At 41.9% G+C, this 23,394-nt stretch overlaps 2 protein-coding genes across 2 annotated transcripts in view; one reads left to right on the plus strand and one right to left on the minus strand.

Annotated features, from left to right (window-relative positions):
- Positions 1–16,615, minus strand: part of spega (striated muscle enriched protein kinase a) — a 44,689-nt gene extending 28,074 nt beyond the window's left edge. The window contains exons 1-2 of the mRNA XM_070994230.1: positions 16,201–16,615; positions 1,755–1,853 (exon numbers count right to left, since the gene is read on the minus strand). Coding sequence (XP_070850331.1) covers positions 1,755–1,853; positions 16,201–16,582 — 481 coding nt within the window. The 5' untranslated portion in view covers positions 16,583–16,615. The remainder of the gene's footprint in view (positions 1–1,754; positions 1,854–16,200) is intronic.
- A 3,135-nt stretch (positions 16,616–19,750) lies between these two features.
- LOC139328059 (rhamnose-binding lectin-like) lies at positions 19,751–22,960 on the plus strand. The gene is made up of 7 exons (XM_070958173.1): positions 19,751–19,781; positions 19,871–19,903; positions 20,198–20,251; positions 20,741–20,876; positions 21,382–21,500; positions 22,534–22,657; positions 22,849–22,960. Exons 1-7 carry the CDS (start codon positions 19,751–19,753, stop codon positions 22,958–22,960), a joined length of 609 nt encoding a protein of 202 aa, XP_070814274.1.
- Positions 22,961–23,394: the final 434 nt, after the last annotated feature.

The following is a 23,394-nucleotide window of genomic DNA, read 5'->3' on the forward strand; positions in this document are numbered from 1 at the left end:
CAAATGATACTGACTCAGCGCCACAATCAGAAAGCAGCCTATATCACTTCCTCATGAGGCGTTTCATCGAGCACACACTTCAGGGCTTTGACATATTGAGCTTCAAAATGCTGCTTTCATTTCTCTGTGAGCCAACCGGGTTGCATTTTCACTTGCAGAACAGGCTTTTAGTGCTGCGTTTTGAAGCTAATGGAGAGTGTAATTTTCTCTCACACATGTCCACAGGATCTAAACGGCGTCCATCTGGAGGGACGCAAACCTGAATGTTCTCTTCAGGAAGAAAACGCATTGTTTTCAACGAGGCATCCTAGTTTTTGCATGCAGCTGAGGCAACCAGAGTCTGTTCCTTGAAGAGAACAAATGATGTATCACCTCATCCCTCCCTCATTTGATATTCTCTTTCTATTTTTTTTTTTTTTTTTTTGTTGCTTGTCTCTAGAGGGACGTGATGAGGGCGTAGTCAGCCCGCCAACACGAAAGCTTGGAAAGTGCAAACACTGTGTACGAGCGAGGGAAGAATATAAAGTTTCTTTGTGTTACGGGAGAAAGGTGTCAATATTTCTGATCTATATTCAGACATCTTGTTGCCTGGTTAGGAATGGATGGTGAGGGCATGCAGGTTCTCTGACGCCAATGCAGCAGCACCGCTTCAGCAAATTAGTAAATACTGTTTCAGGAATTCTTTCCTGTGCAACACTGACAGGAAAAAGCTCGTTAGGTTATGATTGTTTAAGGTCTGCCAGTCAATGAAATCCTTTTTTGTTTGCATTAAGAGATCTTTCTTTGGCCCCTCCTTGTCTTTAAGCTTGATAAAATAATCGTTTTAGTTCTCTTGTTTGAATAATCTTGTTAATATCTGTCTGATCAACAGTCCAAACCACAAAAAATACTCATTTTACAAAGATATAAAATGGAGAAAAAGAGCAAGTCCTCACCCCGGAGAAGCAAATGTTCGGCACTTTTGCTTAAAAGAACTCAAATGATGAATCACCGAAACAGCTACCTGTGATTCTTTTGGTCAATCAATTGATCAGTGAGCCAATGAGATCTCCAAACCTGCATGTCAACAGTTTAAACAGTGTGGAAATGAAATCTAGCTGACGACATGGCATGACAAGTCTCATATAATAACAAATTACTGAGTGTGTCTGAGCATCCACTTACTGAATGCACTGAAAGCTCCATCTCATGACCAACGCAGCTCAGTTTAAACTTAACGCTCGACATTTATATCCTTAGTGAATTCTGGCAAAGCACAATACACACACGGTGCCATTAGCTTCAGCATCATTTATCCGGCCTCAGTTTTCGAGGCTGTGTGTTCCCTGTGGAGCCACACAGTCAGATCCAGACCTGAGACAGGTTTCCTGCTTGAAACTAGGGCAGTGTGTCACACAGTTGCATCACGCCATGAGGGATTCATGCATTCTGCCATATCGGATTTTATCCAAGGCACGTCTTTGGCCAAGCTGATAACAACCCTCCATTAAATCTATCAATGTGCATTGAATCATAATTTTGTGGAAGTGTGTTTTTGGCAGCGATGTTGGTGCTGCAGTAAATCATACTCACCTCATAAATACGGTTTAAAGAGCTGCTGAAAATGTGCATGCTGCACATTCTTTTTGCTGTATAATCTTTTTGCAACTATAAAAATATGCATTTAAAGAGACACTGAAATGTCAGTTGTGACGAGCTAATCTGGGAAGTGCTAAAATTGTGCCCGAGCATCAGTGCGATTTTCGGTGTAATACCTGAAGGTCCTCTCCGTCCACTCTTGTCTTGGTGCCTCCCGGGCCCTTCTTTGGTTTCCATCTGAGGTTCTGTGGTCTCATCCTCTGTGGTCTCAGAGTCTGAAATGAAGAGATGTAAAACACAGAGGTGAGTTAAGATGGAGAACGAAGGTGGAATTTCAGGAAAAACAAATTGAGGTGGAAGAGAAGAGCAGGCTGAAAACAATAACAGAGTCCCGGTGAAAATGACATTTCACATTTACTTAGCGGCACAGAGTTTGATGGGTCCTTGGAAAGAGCCGCGGAGAGCCCCCGGAGTGAAATAAATGGGCTGAAGCTCAAGCGTGACATGAAGCCAGCTGCGGCTTATAAAAATACATGGCTGATACATGGAGGGGAGGGTATGTGTAGATGCTCTTCCCTCGGGTTTGGATCCATTTGACTTTGGTCACAAAACAGCAGGGTGAGCTTAGTTTCTTTATTTAGACCAGTCACTTTGTTCCTTTTATTTTTACTTTATTCCATTTTGAACAACTATAAATATGAGCCATGCCACGTGACAAAATCACAGTGCTTCTTAACCAAAGCAGCTTTAAACTTCAATGAAGCACAAAGAAAGGTCTAATGATGTCACAAAAGCAGGTATTAAGGCTGATTTATTTTTCACATTATGAATATAAACTTAAATTTGACTCGATTTCAAAATTATGAGTTGATTACTGGGTGAGCTTTTCAAAGGATCAGCACCCATGAAACAGCATGAACTGATATTTCTGTGCGAAGAAGAAAATGAAAATGAGACACAGTCAGAGAGAAGCCATGTGCCTGCAGGAAGAAAGATGGACAACATTCATTTGACTGCGGTCTCGATTTCACGAGAAACATTCAAAAACACGAGAAGAAGCGACAAATGCGGGGGCGTGGTGGAAGTGTAGTCAAATAAAATATGATGAGGAGCACTGGTTTCTCGAGGAGGATGAAAACACAACGAAAGGAAAAGGATGGCGAAACAGAAACCACAGGCAGGGTCAACACAAACCGCCTGAGACCACCTCTCTGTGGCTGAGATCACAGGGTGAACACATGAGGCCGTGCAGGGACGGATGGGATGAGGACAAAGAAGAGTGAACCGGAGATGAATCAAGGCAGGCAGGTTTACCATAGCTTTGCTTTCGGCAGGAGCGGAAAACTTCGCTTCCATAGTGGCAGCAAGAGAGGGCAGACGGGAGAGCACCGTTACTATGGAAACCAGCATCTCTCTCACCCACACGACCAATCCTCTTCGTACCCATTAGAGTCTAAAATCACCAGCCAAACTGCTGGGTGGCTGACAGATATGTTTACTGGTTAGAGAGCTCGTGGAGGAGGAGGACGACAACCACAAAATAGGTTGCACCTCATTGCGCCTCACATCAAGTCAGATCCTGATTAGATAATTCCGGAAGGTTCCGCCTAATGATAAGAAAGCCACTGTAACATGAACAATCACCATTAGCTCATTACATTGCGAGCAGCGTGTGCGCTCCTTCCTGGGCGTGGGTATGTAGATCCACCCGTCTGTACCAAATGGAGTGAAACGGCTTGCACGCCAGGCGAGGGAAATCGACTCAGCAACGTAATAATGAGGGAATATATTTCATACTGTATAGCTTGTATTGTAATGTGAATATGATTTGGAGTCAAGTACGGCAAGCCTCTGGTTTTGGCTTAGATTGCGCAAATATTGCCAAATATTATATCACAAGCCATCGAGGCCGGACATTATTCACTCAAGGATTTTATGCAGAGAGGTAACAGCGTGATTAGGAAAATATTGCTTTGTGGGGGTGGATGTACAATAATAAAACCCACTCTTGTTGTAAGCAGTGAAGCAGTAAATACATAGACTAAAGAAATACAGATGTTCTACAACAGCAACTTTAATATATAAAAGAGTTATTACAGGAGTAAATTAAAGTGAAGCACATGCTGTCAAAAGCTAAAACAGAAACAAAAACAAAAACAAGGGGAAAAGGCCTGAGAAAACCATACAGTGGCAACAGTTTAGATTTGTAACAGAAAATCACAGAAGAGACTACGACAGAACTAGAGTAGAATTGGTGTAAAGCTCATACTGACAACACACCATGGGTAAATCTGCCAAATGTCCGTGTGGAATGCCCAGTCCTCTGAAACAAGATACAGAGTACAATACATTATTCAACAGTAAACACAAGCAAAGACTCTGCTTTACACAAAACACCAGAGTGCAAACTGCAAAGGTCCCTTCAGCCCAAAAGTACTGCTGTAGTCATACCCAGGTGTGAACAGCAGCGTTTAACCATGCTGGACTTGTCCTTGTTTAGAAATCGCCTTTGTGCACGAGGAAATGTCATCATGCAAACAATGTGTGAACCTTTAGAGTTGGGAACTGTGTGGCAGGAAACACTCGATATCGTGACAGCTGCAGGTACATTTCTTGAGCGCGGTACTTCATTCTGACCTTGGGAACAGGTTGTGTTACAAAATAATCAGGACGCGCACTCGTTTTTGGAGCTTTCTCCCAGTCCTCATCACGAATGGAGCTGGCTCTATTTGGACTGAGAGGTGGTACCTTCGAGTTGAAATTATTCTATCACAGTGACATGACAATATGTAATCAAAAAAGAATGTATGGAGCTTCAGCTGGACCCATTTCATGAAAGAAATTTACACCAATTACACCAGTTTGAGAACTGTGACAGCCGCACATTTCACAAATGGCTGGCTGAAAATTCTACTTCCAATTGCTATACAATGCAGGCTTCTGAAAAGTTGTAGCATATCATCAGATCACTGTAAGTTTCAAATGGAGAAGGGTTGACAAACGATGTTGAATTATCGCTCAGTAAGGGCATGCCATATGATGTCCTTCACTGTAATATCGGCGTCATTTTTGACGCCATCGAAAAATTACCGGTGACATATTGGCAATGTTCCGACTTGCTGGCATAATGATGTCATAACGTTACGCACGGCAACAACAAGCATGGCTGAAAGTGAAAGTGACACTGCTACAGGCTGCACGGCGGAGGCACTGGTGCCAAAAAGGGGAGTGACGGCAGTAGTGTGGAGGCAGCGCGGTCACAAAAGGTCAGAAACACAACAAACTGCATAACATGTAAGAAGTGCGAGAAGACTGGAACATCAAAAGGGGGCAATACAACAAACTTATTTCACCACCTCAAGCAGAAGCACCCCCAAGAATTCTGCAAGAAGAGCTAAACCAAGCGGACAATCTCCACCGGCCAGCATAGCAACACCTCAAGAACATCACTATCGCAGAAATATCCTGACATATTGTGATATTATTCTCGGGCCACTATATCTGTAATAAAGATGAATTTCTGACAAACTCTCCAGGCTGTGTTTGAGTAAGTGTCCTCTGCTGATGAAGCAGTTGGTAAAACTGCTTCTTGGACAGTCTGTCAATCAGCGGCAAGGAGAGCTCCTCAGAATGACTCACTGCTTTGCAACGCACAGAAAGCAAAAGTGGCAAAAGTGCAAAGTGAAATGACTCATTTCACATTTATTTTCCCCCCACGTTTGCTGTGCACTCCCCATTGGTTGATGTTTTTGTGTCAGGCAATTTGATTAACTGTTGCCTGGTGGTAACTGCTGGTTGACAGACTCCACTAGAAGCTTCCATCGTTGTCGTGATCTCCATTGTTAGGGCCTCAAGGCAATCATATCAGCAAAACCCAGCCACAGACCGTTTCAAAAGGCTGCATTTGGCAAATACTTCAAAAAAATTCAATGGATCTAATCCAAATCCTACCAGCATTATTCTCACAAATCTGCTGCTGGAAGCAAAAGAACAAGTCTCCAGGGTTTGATATTGATGCAGAATTCAGAGGAGGCAAAGCGACCATCAGAAATCAGCTTTTTCCTGCGCGCTGCTTGCTTGCTTCGTAGCCCTTGTGACTGGCTGCCCTGATTCTCATGTCTCCATGGAGTGTAGCCTACTGACACACTTTTCATCCGCTCCAAATTTGCGAAACCTGTTATAAGAATGACCTATTATATAACAAAACTGTCACGACGACCAAGGCAAGATATGTATTTGAGACTGTTTGATGACGTGAAGTCGATTATTTCTGTATCAGTGTGAGAATTTTCATTGCTCATATTACACTAAAATACATTTTTCTACCTGGCAACCAGAGTTTTCCTGGGCTGACTTTCTTTGTTGCATTGTCCTAATTTGTCTTCAATTTGTCGACAGATAATTGGCAACAGAAGCAGAAAACAGCGAGCATCTCCTGTCCTAGTCACACTTTCTCTCTTTTAGCATTTTCCTGGATGAACAAAACCGAGGTGCTCGGTTTTAATGAATGCAATCCCTGTTGAATATTCCTAAAATGTTTCTTTTACCACCGTTATCTGTCACAAACACATTTGGATCACGTTATCAGATAAAGGGTGTGGCAATGACATCCCAATATGTAAAAAGCTATTAATCTCATTGGAAAAACAACATGAATAAAGCTTAATAACACCATCTTTAAGCGCAGTTTGTTTTTTTTTCCCAAAAAGGAGCAAACTCACCTGAAATCTCTTCTTGGACCAGATTTTCTTCATCTCTTTAAGCAGTGCTTCCTGTCAAGCGTGTGAGATTACCTGTGGCATGAGCTCACAAAAACATCTCTACAAGCCAAATAAGCCCAGGGTGTGGCATCAACCAAAAAGGATAAAAAAAAAAAAAAAATCAAGATTCAAAACAGGATTCAGCTGCCTTTTGTGCGTGGGTGTGTTTACTCTCCAGTCTGGCAGCAAGATGGGGAGAAAGGGAGAGAGAGAAAGAAAGAAGATGCAAATAAGCCGGAGCCAGGTGTCTTTGTGTCTGAGTGTGCATCCGCTGATGTGAACAGCGTCCCTATCTGACGTAGACGTTGCCTTTGGAGGGGTAATTCTCAGCTGGTTTGTCCAGCTCCCTTCGTCTGCCCGTTCTGCTCCAATCGAGAGCACACTCAGAAGAAGAGGAGGCGGGGGTGGGAAGTCTGAGCATAAGGGGTGTGTTGGTCTTGATTGCGGTGATGAGAGTTGAGGGTAAGAGGAGGAGGGGAAACAAAAACGAGGAAGAAAACAACTGGCTTAAACAGAGCATGTTGACTTTTTTTTTTCTTGAGCAGCAGGAGCGACGGCGGCAAAAGAGCAAGACTGAGGCAAAGAGAGGAGTCAGCGGGGGAAGAAAGAGAGAGGAGAGCAGACAAAGAGAGGAGATGGAGTGCAGAGAGTGGAGGCGAGAGCAGGAGAGGTTGGCGGGGGAAAAATTCACGAGGGAGGAGACAAAGCAGGGGAGAAAGATGAAGGAAGAGGCACAGATGATAGGATAAAGGGGATGAAATGGCTACACATTACAGAAGGGGGAAGGGTGAGTGAAAGATGTTTTCCTGAAATTCTAAATATGTGCAAGCCTCTTGAATGCAAACAAAACCAAATCCTGACACCCCTCTACTCCCACTCTAATCTCCTGTTTTCTTTGTTTTCCTCTCTGAGGAACGTAGCAGCCCTCAGCAAAACCCATAAGCCATCAATTATTTATCTATATTCCATGTCTGTTAGCTTTAACCAGTGATAGGGTCAAGGCTGCCACAGCCTCAAGCAGCCGAGGGCTGTTTGCACCGGAGGAGCAAACATTTTCTGTGGATTACAGCATGATGCATGTGACTTATATCAGATGCACAACAAGAAGCAGCTGCAGTTCAAGCTCAGAGTTGAACATTTAGTCTATTAAATTATGTAAAAACACTACAAAATGCTGGTTGCAATTTTCCAGAGCCCTGTGCAACGTCTTTAGCACCATCAGCAATCCAAAACACACATATGTCATCAGAAACAGGAAATCCTCAGAACAAGCACATTTTTTTCGCGATAAATGATGAACAATTACCTAATAGTTGTGAAAATTGTGATCTGTCAATTAGACTTGCATTGCTTGATTTTTTTTTTGGTCGCTTGGAGCAGTGGGAGGAGTTGTAAATGCAACATTAACGTACTGCCACCTTATAAACACATTCACAAAGAGTCATCTAGCTTTCACAAACAGTATTCATTTGGAGTTGTGTTTCTGGCCACCCTATGAATGCACAGAAAGTCCCGATATTCACCTTGCTTTTAGCATTTATTTGACCTCCACCAACTCCTGAGGGAAGCATTCATCTCTTTAGTTGTTAAGTGCTCCATAACGGTCGCCAGCTGGTTGCTAACTTTGTCTGTCTGCCATTACATGCTTGGCAAGGGGTGGTTTATTGGAGCTTTTGTACTGAAAGACAAATTTCCTGCATCAAAACAATGAGCTGAAAGATGCTAAAACGCTCTGTAGGGCTGAGGGGGAACTCAGCCAGGACATAATTTTCTGTTAGGTCTTCGCAAAGAGCACCACATTTCCATCACATTTAGCCATTTAATCCATCGTTAGTCTCAAAATATCTGGCACATTTCAGGAAATTGGAACTACCAGGTTGGCACCTTCTTCCACTATTGTCTTATTTCCCTCCCTTGAAATAATGGATATAATACTGATATCTATTTGCACATAGAGGCCTGTGTAAGTCAGACAAAGAGATTATTGTGGAACGCTCTCATGCAGGATGTGTGAATTGTTGAGCAAACATGACGAGAATATGTGACTGCTTGCCACCATCTATCCACCTCCTCCTTCAAACCTCTCTTGATCTCTAATACGCACTCTGACAAACACTAATTGTTCTGTGAGACACATCTGTGCTCCCCGCACCACCTCCATCTAATGAATCTAAAAATAATTACACCCAGACCTCCCCCGCCGACTGAACACCCAGAACCCTTGTCTATATTTCAGCACAGCTCTCCTGTTCGACTTGCTTCGCTGAACAATGGGCTTTTTAGTGTTAAGTGAGGCAACTTAATGTTTATGGCCTTGTAAACACAGAATCAATATGTGAGATTTAATCCTCGTGAATCAGGGTTTGCCCAGAGAATGATTTTGATTCTGATCATTAGCTCTTTTCAATCCTTCTCCATTTATTTGATGATTATCACCCAGCCTCAATGGTGTTTTTTTAATCTTAAAAACTAGAGTCAAGTTTATACATCATACGTCATCTTTTTTCACTAAAGACAAATCTAGATTCAGTAGATTGCAGTTTGCAATTGTTATTTTAACAAACCTCCCTCTCTTCACCCTCGCCCGCCTCGCACTCCTCCTCCATCCATCACCAGTGAGAGGCACTTGGTCCAGCAGAAAGTGCAGCAATCAATACCAATGCTTTATGCGTGATATGGGATACACCCCCAAGTAACAGTTCAAACGCCCCCGGATCAATAAGCCCATCATAATACAAGATTCCATGACCATCATCCAGGCCCGATATGTGGTGAAGCTTCCATTTCATGCTGCTTGGAAATATCTCTCATGAGGGTTTTTCTTGCATGCTCACTGAAAGCCAAATCAACTCAGCTTCAACCAACCTCTGGCTGGGATATCATCAAATATCAGCCATTAAGAGAAGCTGATTAGATTTTATTGGTGCATGTCATTTATCTTACTCTGGTCTCTTTTGATGGTTCAGGAGGCCACAATGTTCTCTGCACTGCTTAAACCTGCACTATAATGCAGGAAATAAACCAATTCTACTTACTGACCTCCACAGCCTTTGCAAACAAAACATGGATCTATTTCCTTTATAGAATCAGATTTTAAACATCTCTGTTGTAGCGGCCCAATGGATGCAAATTAGACTTGTGTATGATCGCAACACAGAAATTACAGAGCCCGAATGAGCATTAGAAAGACTTTGGACAAGTCCAATTTGGAGGATACACTAGTTTAATTAGCTTAAAACAACAACAGAGTAAGCAGGCTTCACGGAAACCCATTGATTTTGTGACAGAGGCTGCTTCTGTGGAGCAGCCTTGATGGATGCTTTCCAGGCATACAGCTTTATCAGCAGCAAGTCTGGCATGATCTCTCAGTAATGGAAAACAGATTCTGCTGCTGTTACACCACACTGTCATCACACTGTTTCTGTTTTTCAAAGCAGACCAAGTCTTGTCATATCAAACCAGACCTTCCATATAACGTATGCCTCCTTTACATTTGAAACCAGTCTTGCTCCAAGAAAAGCCTGCTCATAAACCAACCATGAAGTCATATTTCAACACAGCGGTTTGGGAAATAGTCTTGTGTTCTTAAAACTGTTGAGATAATGAACCAAATCACATGATGGTGTCTAAACGGAGAATGCTCCAAAAGAAAATCTTGGCTGTAATTTACAACAGGCTGGAGAGTTTCATCCACATCATACCCACAAAACACTCAGGTGGCATCTATACTCAGTGCCAGCACTTGTTCAGCGTTTTGCTTTGGATATGAGAGTTATAAGAAAAGTAAAGGTGTGTCAAAAAAAAACAAACAAAAACCCTCAAACGGTCTCTTTTGGCAGCATCTGAACAAAGGAGGACAAACTGTAATAAAGCTGACGCTTCTTTATTTGCCACCCAAAACCCCTCAGAAGCAAATGTGAGTGGTGGTACATCGCTTCAGTTCATATGGTGAGGTGGTTTGGAAATCCCACATGACAGTGGCGAATGTTGACAGTCACACTGCAATCTGATCCTACCACCTAATCCTGACCGAATCCCTGAGGGTTCCTGTGAATGACCGTGTACCAGCAGGATGGAACACAAACACTCCCCTTGCCAGACCAAACACCACGGAAACAGCGTTGGCTTTAGCCTCACATATTGCCTCAGCTGCCTCGTGAGAATAGAGAACCTAATTAATTGTACTGTATCCTTAATCCACTTGAAGGTAATATTTAGAGAATGTGAAATCATCAAGCAGCTATAGATTATCTCTGCTCCAGTATGCCAATGCAAGCCGGCCGCAATCCAGACACAAGGACGGGGTTAATGAGAAATGGCAAGGGCAGGAACACCATGGTACATATGGTCTATAACGGACTCAGCCTGAGTGGACAAGTGGGTTCAACTGCAGCACATTTGTCCATTAAGATAATGAGATTAAAGACATGAAACTTTAAAATGCCATTTTACCAGCCTTGGCATTGCAAGTTTAAATGGAAGTTCTTTCTTTTTGTGGTTTTCTGTCAAACTTAACTTTCAGGTATTTTGCACATTCGCATATATAAGTGCAGAGTTTCACTTAATGCAACATCTTGTTAAGCCTGTTTCAAATCTGTTCAACATAATACCAATGTAAGCAAACCTTTACAAGGATCAGAAAACTCTCAGATTTAGCTGTTAATCTGTGAATTTATGCACCTGTCAATCTGTTTCGGGAGTCTAATTTCAAATCTTGTTCTTTGGACTTTGGGGGTGGGACCTCCATTGTTTACATATGGAGTGATGGAGTTGAAGGGGGTTTCCGTCATCTCTCCATTCACATGAGGACTGGTTGCACAAGAGTTAGTATTTTTTGGAAAAATATAACTGCATGCTGGTTCCAGGCTTGACTAAAAGCAATAGGGAAATGATCTCATTACCATTTTGAAGTAGTTTAAATGTGATCCAATTGAAATTTTGAGAGAAAACGTCACATAACTTGAGTATTCATGGGCAAAAATATCACAAACACCACTTAATAAAGCCTGCAAAAAAGCATTATCCATGAATATATTTGGGGCTTTGTCAAACAGAGCAAAGCAAAGAAGAGACGCAAACTGAATCCAATTAAGCAACATTGATAGTGGCCTCAAGTGTATTACCTTGTTTTCGCTTCCATTACAGCTGTTCCACTTAACTGAGTATGCATTTTACAATTCCTTGCAACAGTGTGATCCTCCTCTGACTTCAGCCTGCTAAAGGATCCCCAACAACCCATTTTATGCCTGAGTAGTACATGCTCTGTATCGACACGAGCTCCCACTCACCTCTCTGCTTCTTGCTCCTCGGCCCACTCACACCTTCTCGAACACCTTTCAAAGCTTTCCGTGCATCAAGCAGCTCCTTCCGCAACATGGCTTTCGTTATTCTTTCTGTGGTCCTTCAAAAACCAACGAGGTGGCTGCTCCTGCCCGAAAGACTCAAGTCTTTTCAATCAAAAAACGGAACTTCCTCAAAATGACTCAAACAGGCCGTTTCATCTTCTCTTAATTGGATGTTCTTTAAATGTTTTCCTCTGCACCATGAATTGAGGGCGGTCAGGGGACAGACCGCTTAAAGATGGCTGCTGGACCTTAAAACTTTATCTTCCTCAGCCCATGTCTGCCTTTCTTGCCCTCTCCCTGTCTTCCCCCAGTCCTCCCTAACTTTGACTGCCAACTTCAGCAGTCTATTTCGAGTCTTGCACAGTACAACCCCTACGGTTGTACTGTACTTTCCCTCTGTACCCCCTTTCAGAGACACCCCCTCACACACACACGCACACACACACAGCTATAGCAAGAGATTAAACACACTAAACGACCTTTGCTGTCCTCTGTGGGTCACTCTGCTTGGACTACGGGGAGTTTTGAAACTCTACTACAAGGCTGACACGTTTTAACACACCGTTAATGATATCCTACAACCACACATACATTATGGGACAATGAGACAGTTACAGGGACACAGTCGAAGTGATGTGGATCCATTCAGACAGTTTAGCTAATAAACCTTGGAGCTGGAGGTGAAAATTACACTGTGGCCTTGAACGAGTTAGGAATAAAGTTCAGACTGTGTGACTAAATGAATACATGAGAAAAACAAGTTTTGCATGTGTGGAGTTCATTGTACTCTAAATATGAATAGGATTTTAGATCACAATACTGACCACAGTCTGAAGTATTATTAGAGCTGATTGTCCTGTCCAGTTCTAATCTGTCAGCCTGTCACTCTCTCTTGTAGATGTCTTTCAGGTGATGTAATGGACATTCTGGCATTCATATTGTAGCTCTACGCGACTGGAAAACTACATCTCTAACGAATGACTGCATCTAAACAGCTGTCAAGCACACCTGCCTACCCAACCTACACATCCTGTCATCACCTCTTTTCAATTTTTTGCATACCTCTAAAATCTCTTCCCTCTCCAGATACCGGTTTATAACAGGCTTGGGTGATGCAACACCAAAGACAGTTCCCCTACACTGAATCTCCTCCTTCCAAGCTTCCATCACCAACTAGACCAACTTAACCCGACAACTTCTTCCTCCCACCTTTTACTCTCTTTCTCACTTCCATCCTCAATGTTTAAACGTATCATATAATTTTTAATTGCATGTTGTTGCGACACGATAACAGTTATCCAAAACAAAGTAAATACAAGTATAGACCTTTAAAAGCAACTGAGATGAAAGCTGTGTTTCTCTGCCTGGTCTGGCATGTGACCCCTAAAATGAAACAATTTCCTATTTGCAAATCACAGGACGTACCTTCATGTGGGTTTTTGAAAATTGAAAAAAGTGGCAGAAATGTATATTTGGCTGCTCTTCCACCCTATTGATCACATTCCCACCCCACAAATCCCCACAGATTTAGCTTGTGAGGTCATGGGGCTGGAAAGCGCTGCTTTAAAGGTGCAACAAAGACCTTTTTTAAATGTTGTCTTTTGAGCAACTGTAAGTTATGTTGTTCATTCTCCTGCGTCACAATGCAACGATCTTCTTCTCTTATAAACGTAGCTTAAAATACCACTGGTGACGGCTGCCCTGCTTTTTTCAGAGCTTCCATCAAACTGCTTTTCTGGCCTTTAGATGCCTGACAGTATGTTAATAAAAAGCTATACGCCAGGGGGTGACGTCAATAAAGTAGTCTAGACTTGTGACACAGCACTACTCTGGTTTCTGGTTGGTCTGATCTCTCAGGGTGATATCTTAAAGCGACAGGACTGACTGTCGGTCTGACTCACTGAGCGATGCTCAAAAGCAGCCAGAACTGCCATTTAAACTAACCACACACACGTGCGCAAAAGCACACTAACAGACACACACAAATACGCATTCAATGCCCGCCCCCTCGCTCCAGCACACCCTCCGCGTCTCTCTTTCATCACGCTGACCGTGATTGAGTGTGACAGCGCCGCATCTTGACCGTGGTGATGCTATAATTATCTGTGATGTCTGCTGGTGCAATTGGAGAAGGGGGCCGGTGGCATCCACACATCACTAGAGCACGAGCCCCCTGGTCAGCACGGCACATACCAGGCCATAAATAACCACAAGGAGAGAGAGAGAGGAGGGGAGATGTAAGAGGGAGGAAGAGGTCAGAGAGATGGTATGACAGCTAGGCCCCAGAAAATGGATAGAAATCAGGACCTTGTCTGAAAAATATTGCTGTTACTTTGCTGCCTTTCACCCGTTTGCAAGTAGCACTCATTTTGCAAAAGATAGACAAGAACCAAAGATACAGTCCTGTTTTTAAGTCTTATAACCTCTGCGAATAGTCTGAATATATCTCTTTTTACATATAGAATTTTCAGGCCTATTCTGCTATGCAAGGCCTGCCTGTCTCACAAATTTTTTATTGTTCCAGAATTTTACAACGGCAAATATTGGACGTTTTTGCTTTTAGGTTAAAAGTGTCAAACCTCCAGTTCTGGACATACGGAGAAAAGTAGCAAGTATCCTTGTGTCTCTTGTGTTGTGAGAACAATTTAAATCACAGAAGGAAAGAAGGAAACAAAGAGCAGAAATGGGTAATGAGGAACAGAGGTCAAAGAGTAGAAACTGACGCTGGATTGATGGGAGAAGATCAAAACCAAGCGAGACAGAGAGGTGCTGAGTGCTGTGCCAGCTGGACCATGCGTGCCAGCTAATAGTGTGAGAGCTGGTGACATGAGAGCTGGACCATCAAATTTCTCAACAGTCCAAGGCAACAAGACTATGATCAAATCCACGCAGCAATGACGTCACTGAAAACTGAAATGGATGACGCAAGATGAGTATTTGCACTGATCAGCCAAACCCATTCTCACTCCCAGCTCATCACACGTTGGTTCTAACCCCTAGGCGTCACTTTTCAACCATTGGGTACAGCTTTTGCATCACTTTTCAGCGTGTAGGACGGTCCAATAGACTTCTATAGACTGCATTACAATGTTCTGCTGGGATACCATGAGTCCTGGCATTTCTGTGGATGCCACCCTAATGAGCACTAAACACCCAAACACTGTCGCAGACCTATATAACTGAAATGCAATTAAACCAAAAATATTTCAGAAACATTCAATAAGATAGACGCACTGGAAAGACCATGATACTTGATTTATGGGTTTTCTGTGCTAAGAGTTGAGTTTTGTTATTGGGTATTTTATTGTCAGAGAAAACACAATTTATTGAAAGTGATTCCTAAATAACTAGTTAAAGTTCACTGCAAACCTATATATGACATATAGGGCTCTGGAATATGCTTACCCTGGAGTTAGTTGCCAAGGCGGGAAGGGGAGTTTAGTTAAAAAAAGCCACAGAGGCTTCACTGACAAACTCTGTCCTTATTTCTGCAAGGCAGAGGTGACAAACTGCAAAAAAATAGACAGTCCATTCAAATTCGTCACGCTGAAGTGTCCGTGAGCAAGACCCTAAAGCATATGTGCACTAAATTAGTTGTTATACAATACATTGAAGAGGCAATTGTAAGGACGAATGATATGCATGAGTTTGAGAGAGGTGAGTGAGATGTGGTGAAGACGGTGGGGAGGATGGGACACACAGGACTGCTCTACTGAAGCCTTTCTAAAAAGATTATTTATGTCTTGCATGCTATGCTGAGTGAATTTATGTTGACAGAACGACCACCCCGAGCGAAACTGTGTTACAGAGCTGCAACAGCAGAAATAGACTGATTTTTTTTTTTTTTAAACACAGAGCTAAGTTCACAATTTGATAATGGTCTTATTTTCCTGTTTCAGTGTTTAATCAATTGGTAAGTGTCGGCTTAAGATGACACTTATGAATCTCACGAATCCTGAGTCTGTTAGAGATGTCTCCGTGGGATGGGATCATTTTTCAGTATGAACCTGTTTAACTTTTGCTGTTCCTCCAAAAATGTACCACAATAATTTGCCTCCAAAACAACTTAAATTCACACCATAGTAGAAAAAGTTTCCAGACTTAAATGAGATGCAACATATTGTCAGGATATGAACGAATTTACCAGGTGCCCAAATCCCAACTTCCTCAACTCAGTCAAACACAACAAACAACACCCAAAGGTTCAACTGTGCAGCTAATAGAAAGCATCGGCAGGTGACACTTATCCCCTCCAACAAATCTGAGTATCTATTACCATCCACAAGCTAATTTTAAGTATCTCCCACTGCTGTTCTGCAGACATGGAAGACAGGGCTGATGATCAAAACACTGTTGGATCAACAATTGCTCTGAGTGAGGACCCCTTTTCGTCTTAAAGAAACTATTACCAAACATTAAACTGCTTCAAAGAAAATAAGACAAAAGCTTGAAAACCCAACGTCATGGTTCAGGTCTTTGTGATAAATACATTTTAAGTGTCAGTTGTGTGTGATTACCTTCACCAAGGTCCATAATGGCCAGGACAGCACTGCAGCTTGAATCTCCCAGCTCATTGGTCGCCATGCAGGTGTATAAGCCAGCATCGCTTGTTCGGCAGTCCCGTATCCAGAGCCCCCCTGAGTCTTGGGCTTCTGATGGAGGAAGGAGCTCGTCATTGTGGTACCAGGTCAGTAAGGGTTTTGGAAATCCTGCCACTGACACCCTCAGTCGGATATCACAACCTGTTCCTACTGCTGCTTTACGAAGTTTACGGATGAAAACTGGCGGTGTGGGCTCTTGCACTGCCACCCCATCGCCTTGAACAACCTGGTCCTTGGTGACTTTGGGCCTCTTGGAACGGATGTTGATACTGGGACTGGATCCAGATCCTTCTGCCATCTTGACTTATTTCTCACTTCTTTACTGATTGTAATTTTTATCTGGTAATTGACTGTGGTATCAAGACGAGCTGCAGTTATTGAGGGTCTTTTCTGAAAGAATCCATTGGTTCACATATCTCTGCGTTCACAGGGAGCACACAGACGATGCTTGACCTGGGATTTTGTACTTGGGACTGTAATAAGAAAAGAGAGAACATCAATCAGAGTGACGTCAAAGTCATTTTAGACATATTACAGTTTGACTATGTTTGCCAGAGATTTGTTGTCATTTGTTCAAATGGCTTGAAACAACCCATATCTACATTTTCATGACAAGCAACATCTCGCGATTATGTAACAATGACCACATTGGTCACGTGTTCAGAAAGATTAGAAAAACAAGGCATTCTACATTCAGTAAAGGGTACTCCAATCATTCTACATGCCAAAGTCTGCTAGGCTACTGCTCAGCCTGTGAGAACAATTGCATAATGTCCTCTGTTGCTCTAAAGGACCTCAAGTGACATCATTTCGGTGTCACAGCTTTGGATTGTAGTCACAAACTGGGGCAATGGAGTTGGAATGCATGAAGCAGCTTAACAGAAGATGCAATCGAGTTACGTTGTGGAAAGCGTTGGTTCTAAAAAGCTAAAAGTCAAGATGTCTGGAGTACTCTTTAGCCATGCAAGATATGACCAGGAAGAAAGCTCACGTGGGTCACTTTGAAATGTACTGACAAACAACCTATTGTGCTGTTTTTGGTTACAATTTCATTCATTTTTGGCAAACAAAATCTAATAACTATTCAAAACGGCACTGAATGGAATAGAAATACTGATCAAAGAATATGACAGCATTTTGATTTGCTTCATATGCTAATTTATGATATTGCATTCACATGTCAATCGAAAGAGTTGCCTAAAATAGACCTCAACCAAGAATAGAAAAAAATGCAACTTACTTCACTTTTGCCATTAAAGCTGAAAGGAATCCCTGTGGACATCCCCTCAAAGTCCAAGTGGAGGTAACAAGATCCATTGAGCAAAGTATTTCATCTCAAATCATTTGCTAAAGCCCGCGTCTCTGTGTGTCCTTTAGTGAGCATGGGCTGAAGGTGTAAGTCCACCTGAGATCATGTAGCATTAGCAGCCACTGCCACGGTCCCTTTCAACAGCTTTAACCCCGATGAAGAGTGGTGAGAGAGAGAGAGAGAGATCCTTTTTCCTAAATGTCAAAGCACTCAGGCTTTCTGCTTTAGTGCGTTTTCAGTAACGACCTTGGAGTACCTTTAAAAACATACACTTTTAACCTTTTTAGGCTTCTAAGACTTAAATAAGATCATGTTATCTGTCTCTCTCTCCCATCTCACTGCTACACCCCCAACTCCCTCAGGTTGGGAACGACAGCTGCACCACCATGGATAGGTCACATTTCTTGGGCTGCCATGTATGACCCGCACACGCACGCACGCACGCAGGCACGCACGCACGCACGCACGCACGCACGCACGCACACATAAGCTCCCACAGTCCAAGCCCTTTAGATAATCTTATCAACCAAAATGTGTGCATGTGTGTGTGCGACAGGCAGAGACAGCATGAGTGTGACAGTTGGAGTTGCTATAAAAAGAAAGTCTAAGAATAAAGACAGGACTTTGTGATTCACACAACTATAGGGCAGAGATACAACAATACAATGTAATACAACTCAATGGAACAATTACAGATAGAAAATGCTTTAAGCAGTGATCCAACTGAAGCAGTTTGAGAAGTTCATTAGCAGGGTTTTCTTAAAAACTTGCTATCCTGCATGTTTTGCATGTGTTATATCTGTACCTTTTTCCTTTTTTCTTACTGAAACCTTGTTGTTGTTGTTTTTAAATCACATAGCTGATGATTGTTGTGACGCCAATGAATGGAAGTTCTTCAGTGCCCTGTGATACAGTGCATGAATAGAAAGATGATCGCAAGTGTTACAAAGGGTTACAATTGGAAATAGTGTGTGTAATGTTTGATTTGGCCTGTATTGTCAAGCGTTGAACCCTGAGGTGTGCAAACATTGAGCTAAGACAAAGAATATCTTTTTCAAATAAATTATACTGAATGTATTTACTCTATTGATGGATATTATTATTATTATTATTATTATTAGTATTATTAGTATTATTTCATTTGTTTTGTACAAATGGCAGCATTTGCATTGCATTAAAAAGCAGTGTAAAGTCTCAGACTGTGCAGCCAAACAGTTGGGCTGGCTGTAATTACACAGAAAAGCCTGTACAGTGCAAACCAACACGCTCAGCCATGGACTGTAAATAGAATAAAAAGAGATGTTAATCACCAGCTTTCCTTTGCTTTAGGATGTGTTTCCACCCTCTGGTGGTGAAGTTTTGGATATCAAACTGGAAAGACAGCACGCAGAGTTAGTGAAAGTAGGAAGAAATTCTCATCAGTGGAAAATCCCATGGAAATGCTTCCTTATTAAAACAAAACAAAACAAAATAAAACAAAACAAAACAAAACAAAACAAAACAAAACAAAAACCTATAACAAGATACTCAGACGTTTCTTCTGGTAGATGGCAGATGTGGTGCAGTTTTGCTGTGCAAAGTAGTTCATCCTGCTTTGCTGTATCCCAGCTCAACAAACTGATTTCCTGATCTACTTTTATGTGACCTGCCACCCCCTGAGACTGACTGATATTCTGTATTTTTACAATTAAGAAGAAATGTTATGAAAAACCAAAATAAATATTGAATTGATGTATTGTCTATTAAGCCAAATCCCATATCTTAATCCTCTGTTCCACAGAGCTCCAGTGTTGCCCAGTAGACAGAAATGGGCTTGAAACTGAGTGACAGTCAGGGTAAAGAGGTTGGAAGGTACTGACAGATAGACTTTCTGCATTTGCTGAGAGAAATAGGTTTCTAGCCTTATCCTTCATACTTGAGTAAATGTGCTTTCACGAGTGGTCACATTCTGTAAACCACAACTTTGAAATGTGAGTCATCAATATTAATCAATACCTAAGGGTCTCATTTTTTAATTTTGTCCTGTTGACACTATGACTGTGTTCCCCTCAGGACTGTTGACTGTGCACAGGGTGTGTGCTTGAATGTGAAGAAGTATGAAGTGTATAAAAAGCTGCTGTCTTTTGTGTGATAGTCACTTGTTGCACAGCTGACAAGATGCTTTCCACAAGACTCTCACTCCTTGCCTGTGAGTATATAACCTGTTCTGCTGTCTGTAACAGAAGGAGCAACTTAAAAAATCTGACCAAATGATGTTCTGTGTCCTTTCTCTTTCAGTCCTGGCTGCAGCTTTGTTTTGGACATCTGCCGGTAAATGATGACAATTTCTATGATCATATTACTTCATTTTATGTTTTGTTGTTTGTTCAACTTAACTTTTTTTGTTGTGATTTCTATTTGCTATGTCTTGCATACTGTAGTCAGAAAATGTTTTGACTGACTTGCTTCCATTCATAATTCATAATCTTGCAGAAATGAGCGAGACATGAGGAAAATTTGAAAAAATAAACAGAAGAAATCAAAAAAAGTGTGACTCAGCGCAACTTAAGTGCTGATCTTTTTCAACTGATTTATTGACACGGTGTCACAAACTGTATTTCACAGCGGGACAGCGTTATGACGTGGCATGTCCTGGTGTGAACAGCAACCTGCAATGCGGTAAGTATTCTGCTATTCTGCTTTACTGCCTGACCGTGTTCACAGCTGGTATTAACATGTGTTCTGGGTGATTGAATGACAAGTGGACAGTGCTAAAAAGTAAAGTGTTAACGACCATCAAGACACACTGTGATCCAGGCTGCAAATTACTGTCCAGTCAATCTCAGCAGCTGGAATATCGTGGTTCTTGAAATATCTTAATTTTCTAAATTTAAGCTTGCTGTTGGCCAATGTGAAGCAAACATGGAAACACATAAAAACTGAGTGCAGGGCCTGTTGACTGTGAAGCAGAAGTGATGTAGGGCAGTAATGAAATCTGAAAACAAGTGATCAACTGGACACCTTGGAAATAAATAACAGACACAGGTATGACACAAGCGACCAACTTGTGATTGGATCACCCAAGACGCATGTTAATGCCAGGTGTTAACAGGACCAGTGAGGCTTCAGGCTTCTTCACATATCGTTTGTTTTCTTTATGCTGAGCAGCAGGAAAGGCGATTGAGGTGCTGTCAGTGGACTATGGTGACATAAGCGATGCGGACTGCACTGCCAGAAACAAGCCTGCCAAGGTCACAGAATCAAGCTGCCTGGACAGTGAAGTGTTGCCATGGGTGAAGTCCATGTGAGAGGTTTTCTATTCTCTTTATTATAGTTGTCGATTTTGTAGATTGAGAGAAAAAAAAAGGATGGTGGTGGTATGTGGGGAAAAAAGTTGGTGACCATCTAAAACTCAACATATTTAGTAGTAGTACAGCCTTGAGTATTGCCATTTTCTACTTCACTCCACAACATGTCAGGGAAATATTGTACTTTTTACTTTACTACATTCATCTGCTTGCCACAGTTTTACATGAAAAACAAATTTCCCCTTGGAGTGAAGACTTGTGTCTTGGTTTCAGATGTCTATGAGTTGGTCGCAGTTTCACCAAAATGACTTAATTCTTAATGGTTTAAATAAAATCATTGTTTGAAGACAAAAAGACAAAATTCCCCAATATATCGCGAAAAAGCAAATATCATAAAAAGTCCAAATACTGAAAACAAATGTGTGTCACAGAACTAGCTCCACCTCAAGCAGCTAAAACAGTAAAATGCTGCTGACTTACCCTTTCCCAATATTTCTCCAGCTGTGACGGAAGGGTACACTGCCGACTGTCCAAGCCCAATGCGAACATGTTTACCTGTGATTACTCAGAAGATTCAACATTCGTTCAGATCACCTACAGGTGTGATGACAAAATTCCTGGTGAGTATTTTTCAGCACAGCGGAGGACTTGATGGTGTACAGCAGCATAATTCTGCATCTATCAGTGAAGATGTTAGAATGAATCTTACCTCCTGATGTTTTGACAGGCATGAAGTCCTCTTTAGCCTGTGAAGGAGAGGAGGCAAACCTTTCATGTGGTAAGAAAATATCTATAATCCTGTCAACATGGAGATATTTGGTTGTTGAAAAACAATGGCACATCTCTTGATGGTGTTTAGATAAAATGTGTATTAATATTTACCTTCATTTAAACCAAAATGAAATCCTGAGTGTCCTTATCATCATATTCCTATAACATTAAATGTTGGACTAAAATCATACAGCAGGATGATTCAATGTGAAAAAACCTGGATGCAGTAAATTTTGAAAACTAGGGTGCTGATAATGTCTACCACTGACAAAATAACAATAAAAATCGTGGAATTCACACACTGGTAAGGTTTTGTCAAAAAATGCCAAAGACAGGCCGAACAAAACGTCACCATTGTAAGAAGGGGGTGTGGGTGTTCATTTCTTGTGAATATGTCCAGTAAGATTTGCATTTGGAAAGTGATATTTTAATGAGTTTATCAAGCAAGTCGCATCAATTGTTAACTGGTTGGTTTTAGCTGAAGTTAGTCTATAGTCCAGAAAATAACACACACAAAGGGTTGATGTGAGGGGCCGATCGTTGGAGGTGAACTGGAGGTGACCTTTCAGCCCTCGTCACACCCTGTCACTTGTACGTTCAACACGCTACACCCTTGTAACACATCTGATGGCGATTAGATCTTCATGCGAGACATCATTATGAGGCCTTCAGCGAGTTGCTCTTTCAAAACAATTCTGATTCCCTGAAGGCCTCTGGATGTGCTGTGGCCTGTTTAACATATATAAGTGACAGAGTCTGAGGAGGACTGTGGATCTTCAAGAAGCATCACATAATAAAAGAAATGCACGTGGAGCGAGAGTCTGCAACACTTCTTTTCTACTCTCGTGACACATTTTGTCTTCATCTGTATGTTTCCCTCAGGAGACAAAAGCCTGAAAATTGTGCGGGCCGGTTACGGACGTTTTGACAGCCACACCTGCAGCAATGCCCCTTCGCTCATGACCTACTGTTCAAGTGACACCGCTGACGGACAAGTGAAAGAAATGTGAGCATTGGTTCAAAACATTTTGAAAGGAGGAAAAGGGATTATCATCAGTAGTATAACTGCTCCTCTGAGCAGGACCACTGCTGGTAGTTTATCAAAACGGCTATTTTATTTTTTCAGTGTAGAATTCACTCTTATTTGGCTTGCTTTTACATTAAAAAACCTTGCTTTTCTTTTCAATTTATTCTCAGGTGTGATTCCAAACAAGAGTGCACAGTAGAAGCCAGTGAAGACGTACTGGGGACACCTGAGCAGTGCGATGATCTTCCCAAGTACCTTGTTGTGGACTATGTTTGTCAGTGATTGGTAAGTGAATTAAAAGGCATGAACTGTGCACAGTTTTGCAAACCGTTAAAGCATTTAGCGTGTCATGTGATGCTTCAGCATGTTTTCTTTTCACCTTCAGGTGATTTGCTTCTGACGTGAGTGTCCCGGAGAGGAGCAGTGACACCCTTTTACGCAGTCATATATCAACAAGAATATGATTGGATGAATTATTAAAAGAGAGCATCTAATCACTGTGTTTTTGTCGTCTTTGAGAAGGCCCCATCTGCACCAGTAAAATCAGCTTCATGTATGTGTCAAAGTCACTCCAGATGGTCATTTATTGGTTTAAAAAAATGTCTTCAGGCCTTCTGTGATGCGAAATGTTGGATGTAAATATGAACACTTCCAACCAATTCACTTTTTCATGTTGTTTACCAATTAAACTGCAGGAATTAGTCTGTACTCAGCCA

The sequence above is a fragment of the Chaetodon trifascialis genome, chromosome 24, assembly GCF_039877785.1.
Source record: "Chaetodon trifascialis isolate fChaTrf1 chromosome 24, fChaTrf1.hap1, whole genome shotgun sequence".
NCBI classification, from domain to species: Eukaryota; Metazoa; Chordata; class Actinopteri; order Chaetodontiformes; family Chaetodontidae; genus Chaetodon; species Chaetodon trifascialis.

Excerpts from the sequence above, each read along its gene's own strand:
- LOC139328059 (XM_070958173.1), top strand. The coding sequence starts at position 19,751 with ATGCTTTCCACAAGACTCTCACTCCTTGCCT. Across the intron at positions 21,501-22,533 it reads GTGTGATGACAAAATTCCTG|GAGACAAAAGCCTGAAAATT; the intron begins GTGAGTATTTTT and ends TGTTTCCCTCAG. Across the intron at positions 22,658-22,848 it reads GACGGACAAGTGAAAGAAAT|GTGTGATTCCAAACAAGAGT; the intron begins GTGAGCATTGGT and ends ATTTATTCTCAG.